Source organism: Sciurus vulgaris (genome assembly GCF_902686455.1).
Source record: "Sciurus vulgaris genome assembly, chromosome: 10".
In the NCBI taxonomy this organism is placed as follows: Eukaryota; Metazoa; Chordata; class Mammalia; order Rodentia; family Sciuridae; genus Sciurus; species Sciurus vulgaris.
In genome coordinates this window covers 116417537-116434184 of record NC_136470.1, presented here as the reverse complement: position 1 = coordinate 116434184, position 16648 = coordinate 116417537, and the positions used below count along the sequence as shown (strand labels likewise).

The 16648-nt window shown below is 36.1% G+C and overlaps 1 protein-coding gene across 13 annotated transcripts in view; it reads right to left on the bottom strand.

Moving 5' to 3' along the window:
* The window catches only part of DOCK3 (dedicator of cytokinesis 3), a 726815-nt gene that overhangs the window by 271258 nt on the left and 438909 nt on the right, over positions 1-16648 (bottom strand). For all 13 annotated transcript variants that reach the window (XR_013757339.1, XM_079101030.1, XM_079101031.1 and 10 more), the window contains exons 8-9: positions 15769-15810; positions 15000-15154 (exon numbers count right to left, since the gene is read on the bottom strand). Coding sequence is in view for 12 of the 13 variants with exons in the window: in XM_079101030.1 (XP_078957156.1) it covers positions 15000-15154; positions 15769-15810 (197 nt within the window). In the remaining variant the exon portion in view is untranslated. The remainder of the gene's footprint in view (positions 1-14999; positions 15155-15768; positions 15811-16648) is intronic.

Genomic DNA, 16648 nt, shown 5'->3' with positions numbered 1-16648 from the left:
TAAACAGATTAAATCCTGGTTGGGGTACTGATGCTTGCTTCTCCCATTGAACTGTCTTTCTCCAGCAAAATTTTTCCAGCTACCTCAGTAAATCTTTCAGTGTTTGTATCTTCCACAGAAGTCTTTGTTTCTGCAATAAGTCTTTTCCCTTGAAATGATGCACTTCTTTTATTCACTTGGCCAGAGTTACGGAACCCCTCATTCTGTCATTATGACCTGTGTTACATTGTCCTGCTTTGTTATTAGTATTAAAAGCATATTCATGCTAGCCAGGCACAGTGGCATGTCTGTTATCTCAGTGACTCAGAAGGCTGAAGCAGGAGAATCACAAGTTCAAGACCAGCCTCAGCAATTTAGAGAGGCCCAAGCAATTCAAAATAAAAAATAAAATCAGGTGTGGTGGCACATGCCTACAATCCCAGTGGCTCAGGAGGCTGAGGCAGAAGGATTGCAAGTTCAAAGCCAGCCTCAGTAAAAGCAAGGCACTAAGCAACTCAGCTAGACCCTATCTCTAAATAAAATACAAAATAGGGCTGGGAATGTGGCTCAATGATTGAGTGCCCCTGAGTTCAATCTACAGTACCTTCCTCCAAAAACCAAAAATAAAAAGGGCTGAGGTTGTGGCTCAGTGGTAGAGCACCCCTGGGTTCAATCCCCAGTACCAGAAACAACAACAAAAGCAATATACATTTTCTGAAACAATAATCCTTGGAGACAATGATTATGACAATGATTAATAACATAGTACCAGTCCAATACTGAATAGGCTGCTGCTAGGCAGATATCTTTTTGAAATGGCCTTCAGCAAGAAGGTTACAGTTCCAGGGTCTCTTAAGATATTTCCAATTATCAGGCAAATGTGCATGGGGGCCCTTGCTTGGTGGCTTCCTGACTCCCTTTGGTTAGGATTTGACATAAATAACTCCATTTTGATCCTGACAATATCACATTTCCCTCATCTCTTTTTCCCAAACTGAGTGCAAAGCCTGAAACCATTAAATGGGCAAAGGAGACAGAACAACTGTGATTCTCTTAGCATAGATAGGATTTAACCCTGACTTAAGTGAGCAATGATGGACACCCAAACATATTTGGGGCTCCTCCAATAAGCAAGAAGTTTGGGAGAATAAATTGGTAGATAGGTGTCCCAGAGTGTCTGCTATAAATAGTTTATAAAAGGCCTGAATTCATAAAAATATTCAAAAGAGAAAAGTTGCTACAAACTTCAAAAAAATCACATAATGTAAAAGAGTGAATAATTGGGACTTTTGACATTTTACAGGTTTTAATAAGAAAAAGAATGTTTTTATATATGAGTCTGTTTTTCTTCAAAGTACATCCATTATAATAAACAGATATGTTTATTTTCATTAGTAAGTAGGAAAAATAACAGAGAAGTTTGTGAGCCAAATAGATCTGGAAAAAAATTGGAACTGTTCCCAAAAGAGGAAGGTCTGATGAGCACATATGGTCACACATGATAACCAGGTGGAAAGGAGGTTCAAATGGTTAACCAGTGCTGGTGCCTATATTCCACGACCAAGGAGAAGTGAGTCCTGAGATGATGGGTAGTCAAATGTCCTAAAGAGGAATCCTATGGGTAAACAGATTCCTTCTCTTCTTGGAGAAGAATCCAGTAGATAGTCCATTAGTCATGATAATACATTATCAATGCATGCTTATATTTTGTTTTTGTTGTTGTTTCTTGAAAGAGTTTTATTATTTTAGTTCTTGCCTTTAGATCTTTGACTCATTTTGAGATAATTTTTATAATTGGTGTGAGGTAATGGTCACCTTGATTTATGAAGGCAGTTTTACTTTACAAGGAGATACTACATCATACTCATTAGAAAGGCTACTATTAGAAATCTAGAAAATGGGGAGTGATATTGGCCAATTATATTGTTATATTGTGTACTTTGTGCATGTATAAAAATGTAACAAATCCCATCATTATGTATAATTATAAAAACACTGATAAAAACTGTGAGGAAAAAAACTCCAGAAAATAACATGGGTTGGTAAGGATGTGGAGAAATTGGAATATTTGTGCACTGTTGGTGGGAATGTAAAATGGTGTGGTCATTATGGTAAATAGAAAGGCAATTCCTCAAAAAATTAAAAATATAGAGATACCATGGGATCCTGCTATTCCACTATTCTTTCCCATTTTTTAATTGAATCTTTTTAGCTATATAACACATTGGGGTTCATTTTGAAATAATTATGAAGACATGGACTATAATTTGCTCTAATTCAGTTCCCAGTATTTACCTTTCCCTCCCTCGCTCCCTCCCTCCCTCCCATGTTTCCTTCCCTCTACTCTACTGATCTTTCTATTTTAGCATTTTCAGAATTTTCATTCTTTTTAGTAATACATGACAATAAAGTATAATTTGACTTATTTATACAAACATGGAGTACATCTTAACCTAATTAGGATCCCAGTCTTGTGGTTATACATGATGTAGAGATTCACCATGGCATATTCATATAGGTACCATTCTTACATGTTGTTAGAATCATTCCATTGTCTTTCCTATTTTTCCCCCCCACACAATTATTACCCTTCATCTAATCTATTGAACTTCTATTCTTCCCCTTGCTACTTCTATATCTCACCCTTGCTGTGTATCAGCATTCACATATCAGAGAGAACATTCAACCTTTGGTTTTTTGGTATTGGCTTATTTCACTTAGCATGATAGTCTCCAGATACATCCATATTCTGAAACGTGTTATAAAGCCATTATTTTTTATGGCCAAGTAATATTCCACTGTGGCTATATAACACATTTCCATTATCCATTCTTCTGTTGTAGGGCACCTCAGCAGCTCTTGTGAAATGAACTATTGTGAAATGAGCTGCTCTAAATATTGATGTGGCTGTGTTACTGTAGTATTCTGATTTTAATTCCTTTGGATATATGACCAGGAGTGGTATAATTGGGTCCAATGGAAGTTCCAAGTTTTTTGAGGAATCTCCATACTGCTTTCCATAATGGTTGCACCACTTTGCAGTCCCACCAGCAATGTATTAGTATACCCTTTCCCCACATTCTTGACAAATTTGCCATTCTGACTGCAGTGAAATGAAATTTCAGTGTAGTTTTACTTTGCATTTCTCTAATTGCTAGAGATGTTGAACATATTTTCATATATTTGTAGACCACTGATATTTCTTCTTCTTTGAATTGTCTGTTTCAGCTCCTTTGCCCATTTATTGATTGGGTTATTTGAATTTTTGGGGGGGTATTAAGTTTCTGAACTCTTTATATATCCTGGAGATTAATGTTCTACCTTATGTGTAGGTGGCAAAGATTTTCTCCCATTCTGTGGGCTCTCTCTTCACACTATTGATTATTTCCTTTGCTATGAAGAAACATTAGTTTGATACCATCCTGTTTACTGGTTTTTGATTTCACTTCTTGCACTTTTGGGGTCTTGATGAAGAATTCAATTCCTAAGCAGACATAATGGAGGGTTGGACCAGTACTTTCTATTAGCGAGTGCAGGGTTTCTGATCTAATGACTAGGTCTTTGATCCACTTTCAGTTGAGTTTTGTGTAGGGTAAGAGATAGGGGTTAATTTTCATTCTCCTACATGTGGATTTCCAGTTTTCCCAGCACCATTTGTTGAAGAGACTATCTTTTCTCCAATAAATTTTTATGGTGCCTTTGTCCAGTATGAGATAACTGTATTTATGTGGGGTTGTCTCTGTGTCTTCTGTTCTATTCCATTGGTTTTCATGTCTGTTTTAGTACAAATACCATGATATTTTTGTTATTGTAGCTTTGTAGTATAATGAAGGGTCTGATATTGTAATGCCTCCTGCTTCACTTTTCTCACTATTCTGTGCCTCTTATTTTTCCAAATGATTTCTTGGCTATTCTGTGCCTCTTATTTTTCCAAATGATTTTCAGGAGGCTTTTAATATTTCTTTGAAGAATGTCATTGGAATTTTAATAGGAATTGCTTTAAATCTGTATAAGTGCTTTTGGTAGTATGGGCATTTTGACAATATTAACTCTGCCTGTCCAAGATTATGGGGGATCTTTTCATCTTCTAAGGGCTTCTTTAATTTCTTTCTTTAGTGTTCTGTAGTTTTCATTGTAGAGATCTTTCACCTCTTTTCTTAGATTGATTCCCAGGTTTTTGAGGTTTTAGTGAATAGGATAGATTTCTTAATTTCTATTTCAGTTGATTCATCATTGACATGTGGGAACACAATGATTTATGAGTGTTCATTGTATCCTGGTACTTAGCTGAATTTATTTATGAGTTCTAGAAGTTTTCTGGTGGAGCTTTATGGGTCTTATAAATACAGGATTATGATGTTGGCAAATAGGGATAGTTTGAGTTCTTCCTTTCCTGTTGAATCCCTTAATTTCTTTCTTTTGCCTAATGCTCTGGCTAGAATTTCAAGGACTATATTGAATAGAAGTGGGGTAAGAGAGCATCCCTGTCGTGTTCCAGTTTTTAGAGGGAATGTTTTCAATTTTTCTCCATTTAGAATGATGTTGGACTTGGGTTTGTCATCTATAGCTTTTACAATGTTGAGGTATGTTACTAATATCCCTTGTTTTCTAGTTTTTTGAACATGAATGGATGCTGTATTTTGTCAAATGCTTTTTTTTTATCTATTGATATAATTATATACTTCTTGTGTTTAAGTCTATTGAGGTGATGAATTACATTTCTTGATTTCTGTATGTTGAAACAACCTTGTATCCCTGGAATGTCACCGACTTGATTGTGGTGCACTATGTTTCTAATGTGTTTTTGTATGTGATTTGCCAGGATTTTATTAAGAATTTTTGCATGTATGTTCATCAGGGATATTGGTCTGAAGTTTTCTTTCCTTGGTGTGTCTTCATCTTGTTTTGGAATCAGGGTGACACTGGCTTCACTGAATGAGTTTGGAAGGGTTCCTTCTTTGCTATTTCATGGAATAGTTTGAGGCGTATTGGTGTTAGTTCTTTTTTGAAGGTCCGGTAGAATTCAGCTTAGAATCCATCTCATCTTTTCTTTGCTGGTAGCCTTTTGATGGTTGCTTCAATTCCCTTACTTGAAATTGATCTGTTTAAATTTTCTACGTCCTCCTGGATCAATTTGGGTAGATCATACGTCTCTAGAAATTTGTTGATGTCTTCAAGATTTTCTATTTTATTGGACTATACCTATTCAAATAGTTTCTGATTATCCTCTGTATTTCAGTGGTATTTGTGGTGATATTTCTTTTTTCATCACAAATTTTAGAAAATTGAGGTTTTTTTCCTTTCTCATTATGACTAAGGTTTATCCACTTTATTGATTTTTTTTCAAAGAATCAACTTTCTGTTTCATTGGATTTTTGAATCTTTTTTGGGGGGAGATTTCAATTTCATTGATTTCAGCTCTAATTTTAATTATGTCCCGTCTTATGCTACTTTTGGTGTTGATTAATTCTTTTTCAATGGTCTTGAATTGTAATATTACGTTATTAGTTATCTTTCTATTCTTTGAATGAATGAGCTTAGTGCTAAGAACGTTCCTCTTTGAACCACCTTCATAGTCTCCCACAGATTTTGATATGTTGTGACACTATTCTCATTTACCTCTAAGTATTTTTTGCTTCATTCCTGGTATCTTCTGCTATCCATTCTTCATTCAATAGCATATTATTTAGTATCCAAATATTAGTTTCTTTTTTTTTTTTTTCATAAATACAGTGCTTGTTTATTGGCTGTCTCTAAGTGAGATAAGCCAATCTCAAAAAGCCAAAGGACGAATGATATCACTAATAAGTGGAGGATGACACATAATGGGGGGGAGGGAAGGGTTAGTGTTAGGGTTAGAGTTAGGGTTAGGGAGGGGGGCAAGTATGGAGTTTCTTTTTATTTTATGTTGATTTCTCATTTTATTCCATTATTATATGATAGAATGCAAGGTATTATCTCTATTTTTTGTATTGATAAGCATTGTTTTGTGGCCTAAGATGTGTTCTATTTTATAAAATGATCTGTGTGTTGCTGAGAACTGAAAGCGTGTGTATTCAGTCATTGATGGATGAATATTCTATATATGTCTTTAGTCTTAATTATTACTTATATTTTGTATTTCTTAGTTCTATAGCTTCTTAGTTTTTGTTTGGATGATCTATCCTAGTGATGAGAGAAGCGTATTAAATTCAACCAGTATTATTTTGTTGTGGTCTAATTAATTCTTGAAATTGAAAAGGTTTTGTTTGATGTATGTAGATGCTCCATTGTTTGGGGTATAAAAATTTATGATTTTTGTATCTTGTTAATGTACAATTCCCTTAAGTAGTATGAAATGACTTTCTTGGTCCCTTCTCATTAACTTTGGCTTGAAGTCCACTTTATCTGAAGATAGAAACCCCTGCTCATTTTATGAGATCCATGTAAATGATATGATTTTCCCCCTTCTTTTACCTTCATTCTGTGGATGTTTTTGCATATGAGGTGAGTTTCTTGGAGACAGCATATTGTTTGATCTTGTTTTTTAATCCAATGTGCAAGTTTAAGTCTTTTGATTAATGAGTTTAAGTCATTTACATATAATGTTGTTATTGAGAGATGCTTTATATTCATTTTCATTTTGATTAACTTCTGATTTTGGGGAGGGGTACTTAGGGGCACACAACCATTGAGCCACATCCCCAGTCCTACTTTTTGTATTTTAATTAGAGACAGGGTCTTCCTGATTTGCTTAGCACCTCACTTTTGCTGAGTCTGACTTTGAACTAGTGATTCTCCTGCTTCAGCCTCCTGAACTGCTCATATTACAGACATGCACCACCATGCCTGGCTTATTTCTGGTTTTCAATTTGTATTAGTTTCTCCTTTGATTGACTATTTTACTAGTGTAGTTCCTCCCTTTGTTTGTGTTTTTCATTCCTTCTTCATGAAATAGTTATTGAGAATGTTTTGTAGTACAGGCCTTCTGGTTGCATTCTTTTAACTTGTTTATCAAGGAAAGTTTTTATTTAATCATCAAATCTGAAGCTTGATTTTGTCAGATATTCTTGGTTGGCATCCATTTTCTTTCACGGCTTTGTATATATTATTCCATGACCTCCTACTTTTTAGGGTCTGGGATGAAAAATCCACTGAGATCTGAATCTAAATGTGACCTGTCATTTTTCTCTGGCAGCCTTTAGAAGTCTATCCTTATTTCATATGTTAGGCATTTTCATAATAATGTAACTTGCTTTAGGTCTATGTAATTTTGTGTATTTGGGGTCCTGTAAGCCCCCTGTGTTTGATTTTACATTTCATTCTTAAGATATGGGAAATTTTCTGATATTATTTCATTGAAAAGATTGTGCATTTCTTTGGTTTGTTGTCTCCAAACCTTCAGTTATCCATATAAAGCTTGCATTTGGTTTTCTCATGCTATCCTATATTTCTTGAACATTCTGTTTGTGTTCTCTTAACATCGTTTCTCCATAGTCAAGTTTATTTTCAAGATCATATATTTTGTCTTCATTGCCCAAAACACTATCTTCCAAGTGGTCCACTCTGCTGGTGATGCTTTCCATTGAGTTTTTAATTTGGTTTACTGATTCCTTCATTTTGAGAATTTCTGATTCTTATTCAGGATTTCTATTTTCTACTGAAGTGATCTTTCCTTTCTTAAACTTTCTGTCTGATTTCACTTCTGACATTGCCTTTTACCTTACAGATCAATTGAACTCTGAACTTTCTAAACTCCTTCTCTGACATTTCCTCCACTGTGATATCATTGAATTCAGTTAAGAGGTACTTTGGTTTGTTTGGGATGGTTTGTTACCTTGCTTTTTCATGTTGTTTGTATATCTACCCATTTTTTCAGTAAGAATCTGAGGTGGCAGAGCTTCTACCCTATGAATTTATAGTGTTCCTGAAGATATCTAGTATCTTACATTTTATGGGGAGACAATAACAACAACCAATGGAATCAAGGTTCAGCATTAAACTAAATTCTTAGTTCCTATTTTGGCATCTACAATGTTAACTGACACTGTAAACAGAAATGGTATGGAGATACCATATTTACAAATGTGTTTGTTATTTCAAAGAAGTGAAGAGGGAGAATGCAGACGATGTAATCATTGAGAGAGTGGTAGTAAAGAATTAAAGGAAGAGTGAGAGAGAGAAAAATAGAATTTGGCTATTCACAAAAGAAAAGAGAGGAAGGAAATCAAGAGAAATGGGAAAAACAATGTAAGACAACAATAACAAAAATTAAAAAAATATAAAACAATATAATCAAAACCAAGGTAAATAATAAAAAACCCTAGTCCTCAAAAGGCAGAGTCAAGAAAGTAACTACCTTCAAGTAATGCTCGAAAGAAGAGTGATACAAATATGTATATGTACAAATGTCATGGACCATCATTCAGCACACAAGTTTTTTTTTTTTTTTTAAGGTTCTTGATGTAAGAGAAGGAATTGTTTCTGTTGTGATGGTAAAAAAAATTACCTATAATATTATGTATTGGTTGTCAGTTCCCAATTGTCTTTCTGTTTTTTTCTTGAGGTATGTATTGCACATGTGCAAGAGTAGTAGTTGGGGATTGTTAATTCCTTCTTTTTGTGGAGCTAGTCAGGTTGCCCCCTTTCAGTTTCCCTTCTCAGCAGTATGAGGTATAATGGATTGGAGGATATGATCTACCTCACTCACAGTGAAGGGCTGCTGTAGAATTCTGTGAAAGGGGTTCTCAGAGGTACAGCTCCCAGAGGTGGAGTATGGACCCCACGTACTTTGTGGAATGATGTTTGGCGAAGCTTTTAAATCAGCACACCTCCAGAGCCTGGCTGCTTGTAGTCTACACTTGGCATATGTATTGCTTGAATCTCCTCTTAGTTCCACTCCAGCAGTGGTGGAAGTAGTTCTTTGCCCCTCCTCCACCCCCCACAAGTCTCATATCTTGGATTGGGCCCAGCCCCAAAGCTCATGTTCACTTTCTTCTTATTCCACTCTATCAAATCCCTGGTTGTCCCCAGCTAGTCCTGCCAACCACGAGACTCAAAGTAGAGAGATATCCATGATTTCTCAGGTCTAAGTGTCTCAAATCCCCTGGGTACAACACTTCCCATGTTTGAATTTCACCTGGTTTTCTAGTCATACTCTGGGTCATGTGATGGGTCTCTGTCAGTCAAGTTTTTGGACCCAACTGGAATTACACAGGTCTGGGTGCTTTGGTTTGGACCCACACCTGCCAGCCACCATAGTACAGCAGGAAAAGATGGGGGTTGACCCTGCTCTCTGCAGGTCACAGGGAGACAGGGAGTGTCCCTCTCACATGAAAACTAAGTGCAGTCCACCCACTGGATCAGCTTGACAATGTTCCTGATCACCATCCTCTCTGTTTCAAGACACATCTAGGTGCCAGCCAAAATTCAGACTCTCTTAGTCTCTTTCTCCAACCTGCCCATGGTGGATCTGCACAAACAGCAGCTGCTGATGCCAGTGTTTGATTTTTCTTTCTTTCATGTATGTTTTTTTTTATGTATGTTTTTAATTTGATTCTATTCACCCTTCTGTGTCCCTAGGTCATTCTGAAAGTCCAGTAGGCTTTCTTTTCCCTTTCCCTCCTTCCTTTCTTCCTTCTCTCTCTCTCTCTCTCTCTCTCTCCCCCCTTCTCTCTCCTTTTCCCCTTAATTTGAACTAGCTTGGGCAAATCAGAGAAAACACTCGAACTTTATTCAATGGATTAAAGAGTTAATAATACAGCCATGTTCATAACAGCATGAGTCACAATAGCCAATAGGTGGAAGCAGCATAAGCACTCACTCTTGACTGACAACGTTATTCTTTCCTTTCAGTCCACCGAATGGTACACTACCGCCCTTTTATTTTTTTTGTAACTTCTATTATTTCTGATAAGGGAAGTCATTTCTTATATGGAAGTCATTAATTATATTGTTGCTTTCCTGCTTATGACAAGGAATTTTTCTTTTAGTGCTTTCAAAAAATTCTCTTTTTGGGCTTTTATTAAAAGTTTGAGTATACCGTGTCTAGGTATTGATATTTTTGCATTTATCCTACTGTAATCTCACTAAACTTGGATATATAGTTTTGTGACAAATTTGGGAAATCTTCAGTTTATATATTAAATGTTTTTTCCTATTCTTTTCCCTTTCTCTTCTTTTTCTTGCCCAGGATTCCTACATTTGTAGTCCTGGAACTACTGGGCTGCTCTAGCTTTTACTTTCTGACCCAATACTGAACTCTTTCTACATTTAAGGAAGTGAGTAGTCAAAAGTGGGTAAGAAATATGTTCAGAGCCCTAGAGTTTATTGTGAACACAAATAGTGTTTCTAGATCGAATCGTCCCTCTTATTTTTCTGCACACATACATCTATGTTCCTATTTTTGGACTCATGCCTTTGCTTTTGTTACTTTTCATGCTTGAGTATCTTCTTAAATTTATAATAAAATCCAGAATCCTGAATGTCTATGAGACCTTGCATAAGCTGGCCTCTGCTTATCTCTTGGATTACTTTGACATCTTCCCTCCTCTCACTCTACTATATTCCAGCTACACTGACCTCTTCTTCTCAGTTCTCTGAGTAGAACAGGTTTTTTCCTACCTCTAGACCTCTTCAGGCTACATCCCATTATTCCCTCTTTGCTTCCTCACACTTTAGGGCTTAGCTTGAATGCCAAAAGAGCTTTCCTTTAATCTACATGAAGTCTTCATGACACTCTGCAAGATTTATCTGTATAGAGCTTATCATAATTTTTATATTACATACTTATTTATGTGATCATGTGTTTATCACTGGTCTACTAGACCATAAGCTCCAGGAAGATAAGCAGGTATCTCTCTTGTTTACCTTAGTATCCCTAGCACTTATTGCAATAGGTGGTATTTGTTGACTAAATGAATTAACATCCTATATCCTGACCATTCTTTAGTTAGCTACTTTCATTTTCTCCAAATCCCTTTCTGGGTTTTCTGTCCCTCAATGATCCTCTTCTTCCATGACTTGTCATTGCACTTAAAATTTTGCCACATGTCAAGAAGACATTTTCCTATCTGACTTTTCCACTTAGCTGGTTTATTATTTAAATTCAGGAACATGTATCACATCTTTTGGGAACTTTGTAATGTTCTGTTAGATCTCTTTAGAAATAGGGAAACTTCTTTTTAATCTCTAGACCTAGCAGCTATTGAAGGGGCCCTCAAGAAGAAGCCCTCAGTAAATGTTTATTTAAACTTAAATGCTCAACAAATGTTTTTAATGCTATAATGCCCCAAGTCTTATGCTTAGCACTGAGGAGAAAACAGCACAAGAAACATGTAAGGAAGTTTCCATTCTAGTGAGGAAAAATCTGTAGGTGTGTGTACAATTACAATGTAATATCTAACAATGGAATGAAGTTAGGTACAGGGTAAACATGGGCACAGTCAAGTCCTAGGACTTGATTCTACTCATGAACTTTGAGGAAGTTTTCACAAAGTTAAGTTTTAAAGAAAGGACAGGAGTTCATCAAGTCAAGAAGGGGAGGGAAACAAGTTTAGAGAAAGCCAATAAGTTATCAGAGGTAAAACAATGTACTAAAAAAAGAGAATTAGGCAGAATTATAAGGCAGTTAAAGAGCAAGTACTTTAGGATAAATGGGAACACCAACAGTTTATATTCTTAAATGAGAAGTATGGTGGTGGTGTGAAGAATAACTCAGGGTGTGAAGAAAGTAGATTCAGGGAGTCTATATTTTGGTGAAAATGTGAAGAATCTTGGATAACAATGGGGATGGAATGGGAGAAGTGATGTGGTTGATGTTTAGGAGGCAGAAGTTGAAAGGACACTGATTAACAGGGAGGGGAAAGAGATAAAGAAGGAGATTATGAGAATGAAATCATTCAGATGATTTCAAATACTCTCTGAGCAAATGATAATGCCTTTTACCTGATTTAAGGAGCATGGGCAAAAGTATATGTGTGAAGCAAAGAAAATGAATTCAGTTTTTATATATTGAGATAGATGTGTCTGAGGGACTGTGGGGCATGCCCAAGATGGCTCTAGGTCCCTTGCTGAGACTTTTCGCCTACTATGTTTCAGTATGTAGTCAAGGTCATAAATACCTGTACTCAAGGTTTTAAGTATCTGCTTGTGCATGTGCACTCACTTATGTAACCCACTGGCATCAGACCTTTGCTTGGCTTGCACATAATAAAGGCCTATTGCTAAGATAAGCTGCTACTGTTGCCTTCAAAGAAAGCATGTCTACAATTCCAACTGCATCTTATATCTTCTTTCAACTGCCAGAGTCCTGAACATTTTCCCCAGGGTCTAAGCCCTTGCAGGATAGGGACACCCAAGGGCACATGTCTGGTAGAAAAAAGGAAATGAGTGCCTGAAACTCAGGGGAGAAGTCTCTGAGATTTAGATTTTATGACCAAGCATTTATGATTCTGTTCTGAATGATGAAATGTCAAAAATGCTGGTTAGAGCAATGAAAGTTGGGCTATCTGCTGGTATTTCCTCCTGCAGATTGTCTAATACTTATCAGTTCACGTACTAGTTTGTACTGTATGATTTTGCAGTGTCTTTCATTTTAGCCCTTCATGGTTTGCCTGTGAAATCAGCAATGAGACAAAATGGAGGAATATCTGCCTTTCTCTTTAATTAGCTCTCCCTGCCCACATGTGTGTTCTCTTTGGCACAGAAGTTGAGAGTGGCAGCAAGGCTGAAAACTAGATTAGCACCATTTAATTGGAGACTAGACAAGAACTTTTTGATTAGAAAGACAGATGCTCAAGAAAACTTCTTTTTTTTAGAAAAAATTTTCAGTTGTAGATGGACACAATACCTTTATTTTATTTATTCATTTTTATGAGGTGCTGAGAGTCAAACCCAGTGTTCCACACATGCTAGGCAAGTGCTCTACCACTGATCCACATCCCCAGCCCTTCAAGAGAACCTCTTGATGAGAAGATTAAAAATTAAATATTCTGTGCCAACACCCTGCACACCTGATACATCCCTAACCTTTAGTGATTTCTCATAAACTGCTTCAAGGAAGCAATACATGACTAATTTAAAAACCTAACCATAAGAAAAGCTTAATTCTTTTTTAATACTAGCACAATGATCTAGAATTTTTGAGGGTTTATACAGCTATCCAAATGTTAGCAGAAGAAAGAAAGACAATTTGTTGGTTTTAGATATAGACCTAAAAGTCTCTTATTAGTTTACTGTTAAAATTGAGTTTAAGAAAAATAAAGAAAATAACATTCAATTAGGTGCTTTATAATTTCTTATTATAATGGGAAAGTAGCATACTTTTCTCCAATATCTAGGAATTTCATTTTCTTTTAACTTTTTAAAATCAACTAATTTTTTGCAGTACTGGCAATCAACTCTAAGATCTCACATATGCTAGGTAAGCACTCTGCCACTGAGCTGCATCCCTAGTCTAACTAGCAAGAAATTTTTAAATGATCTAAAAATTTCTAGCAACTCTACAAAAATTATATTTCTTCTTTTAAAATACTTTATAGTATTTTTAGGCTAAATTATAAACAATAAATTCATAGATAAAATAATTGGTACACCTGATGACTCCCCTGACAGATTACAAATCAGAGTACTCTGGTGGCTCTGCTAGGTTTATATTTTCTCTAGTAAGTACATTTGGTAAAGCATGTGCTAAGCACAAGGCACTACGCAAGATGCTGGGATTATGGAAAGAGAAGCCAGAGTCCCTGTGCTCAAGGATGACAAAGTAGTATATTAGTTTTCAAACTGCAATCCATGGGCTTTTAGTGGTTCCACAGGATACTGGGTGAGATGGGGTGTAGTGAAATTTCTGTTATTTACCCCTTCCTTTAACAATAAAATAGTTCTATTTCACTGTCTCATATGTTAGACTTTCTTGTAAAATTTAGTTCGAAGAAAGGATCCTTAATACTTTTACAAAATAAATAATAAAGTTTATTATTAATCAAATAAATAATAAACCTCTGGTCTAGAAGAAAAATAAGAGCAGCCAGATCTACAGCTCTGGCATGTAGTCTTGCCTATATGCAAGAGATGCAGCCACCATCATCAACACCACCACTATTTTCTCTACAACATCTTTCCCAGGTGCACATACTATGAGCCATTAATGAAAAGGAAAATTCAAGCTCTGATCAATAGCATATAATTTTATTCCAAATGCCAAAATTAAACACTGTGCTTTAGTTTTTTTCATTAAGATCAATGGTGTCCTGGAGCACACAAATTTTTTTTCTTTTATACCATTACAACTTCCATTTAAAATTTTCCCGTGTGTAACATGCAATTGGAAAAGTGAATTTAGGTAAGAGAAAACAAAAACCAAGCAAAGAAAAAAACATAAAACACTTCTAACACAAGTTCCCAAACAGTATAAATAATCTGAATTTTCTCTCTGTCCCAATTAGAAGATAACTAGAGAGAAATGTTTTAACTCTAAAAATTTCATGTTGGCTACAAAGCTCACAGCACACCATCAGAGCCCTGTGGCCTCTAGAAGGAAAGCCTAGAGAGTCTCCTTGATTCTTCCCACCCTTCAAGGGAGAAAGCACTGTTGTTTTCATGTTTAATAGCTCCATTGCTTTGCCAAGATACATACTCCATTGCATGTCAGCCCTTTCTGGTATCTCTTCTCCAGTCCAAGGTAAAAAGGACAAAAGCAGGCCACCTTTCCCATCTGCCCAGAAGGCACTCTTCCTTTACAGTGCTAGAATGGCATCAAAGGGTGGGGCTGCCTTCTGTCAGAACACTATCAGTCTCTTTCTCTGTGAACTCTTTCAGTCACATGCAGCAAGCCAGGGCTCAGGACTACACAGATATAGTTTATACAACTTCAATGGTATGCTGGGAACTGGTATTAAATTCCCAGTCAAGAAGACAAAGCTAGTTTATCTTGCTTTGCCTCCTCTGTGCATCTATCTTCTCTGAAGATCAGACATGCCTAAGTCTCAGGTCATCCTAATACAGAGTCTCAACCTCACCAAACTTCCAGTAACTCTTACCTGATCTGCTTGCCTTCTCTCATGTCATATAAGGAAAAAAAGACATCAGTATCTTCCCCAATGGTGTTATAGGTGAAACTCTTTAGACTGAAGAAGAAGTGGTGTGGTACTGGCATCCGACAAGTTTCCCCATGACGAGGGCGCATTGTATCTACCTAATGAGAAAGGTAGAAAAGCAATGATTTCTATTTTGTTCACTATATTGATAATTAAAAAATAAAATTTAAATTACTAAGTCTTATTACACTACTGAAGGGAAGTATTTAAGAGAGACCAAAGATGTTTTCTCTGCCAGTAAGGGATGCTGTGTCAATAGACTTGGGTTGCAGTGGGCAAGCAGGCAGCTGGGAGAGAGTGAAGGAGATATAAGAACAGAATTCAAACTTACAAATGAACTCAAATGTCCACTAGGTCACAAATCTAAATTTTCCATGAAACAATTTTTAAAGTAATTTTTTTAGAGGTGTTACCCTGATGTACTTGATTTACACTGTTAGGTGTAAACAGTTACCATTCTTCATAACATTTTTGTTTTCTCCTAAATGAAATCATTTTAGTCTGAGTCTACTTTCTTTTAATTGTGCTTATGTAAGTTTGTACAAAGGAATAGAGACTGGTCAAATTTGCTAGGAGGTAAAGGTTGTTTAGAATAAAGGTACCACACATTCAAGAAGTCACTGGTGTCTATCATTTCTTGGGCTTTTATATGCTATGATCTCTTAAAAGGAAGTTGAAGGAAAAGACTGGGAGGTCTGGGTAAGTTGCTTACCTGGGATGTGCTTTGCTGTACACTCTGCCTACTAGACAAATGCTATGGAAAGAAAGAAAAAAAAAAGGAAGATTTACTCTGCTGGGAAAGAAACTGACTTTTATTAAGTACCTTCTATATGCTAGGTAGTCTACTATGCATTTTATCTCATGATATCACTTAATTCTGATAACTTTGTTAGATAAGCATTATTCATATTTGATGGAGACAATGAAAGCTTAAGAGCAGGGAAGTTATTTGCTGAAGGTCACACAACAAGAAGCTGGCACACTCTGCATTCAAACCCTAATCACAGGTTTGCTACTCAATTTTTGCTTTGGCAATGTCTTCCCACACTGTACCATTTTCTGAGCTGCCTGATCAGGCTTCTTCAGGCTTTCCACGCTGGAGCCCTTTAGAAAAAGGGATCCCTTCCAAAGATCTCTTCACACTGTTCCATTGCTGTTGGCTAAAGTTAAAAGTAGATTCGAATTCCAGCTATGCCATGCATAGGCTGAGAAACTTTAAACAAATCATTAATTCTATCCAGCAGTATTTTCCTCTACTATAAAATTGAGATAAGAACCAGTCATATCTTCCTTAGGAAATTATTGTGAGGTTCAAATTATATAATGGAAATCAGTATAATATAGCAGTTAGGGAACTAAGTACAGAAGTCAGGAAACCAGTTTTGAATCATGAATCACATTTAACAGCTGTGTAGTTTCTCATGTGTAAACTGAGGATAAATTTTGTGCCTAACTCAGTCTCATAGAGTTTTGTGCAGATTAACCCAAAATGTAAGTGAATTAAGTGAATGATAAGTGATTAAGTGAATTAAGTGAATGATAATTATTATTTATAACTGACAATCTTATTATTACTGTAATTGGTTTTCTTC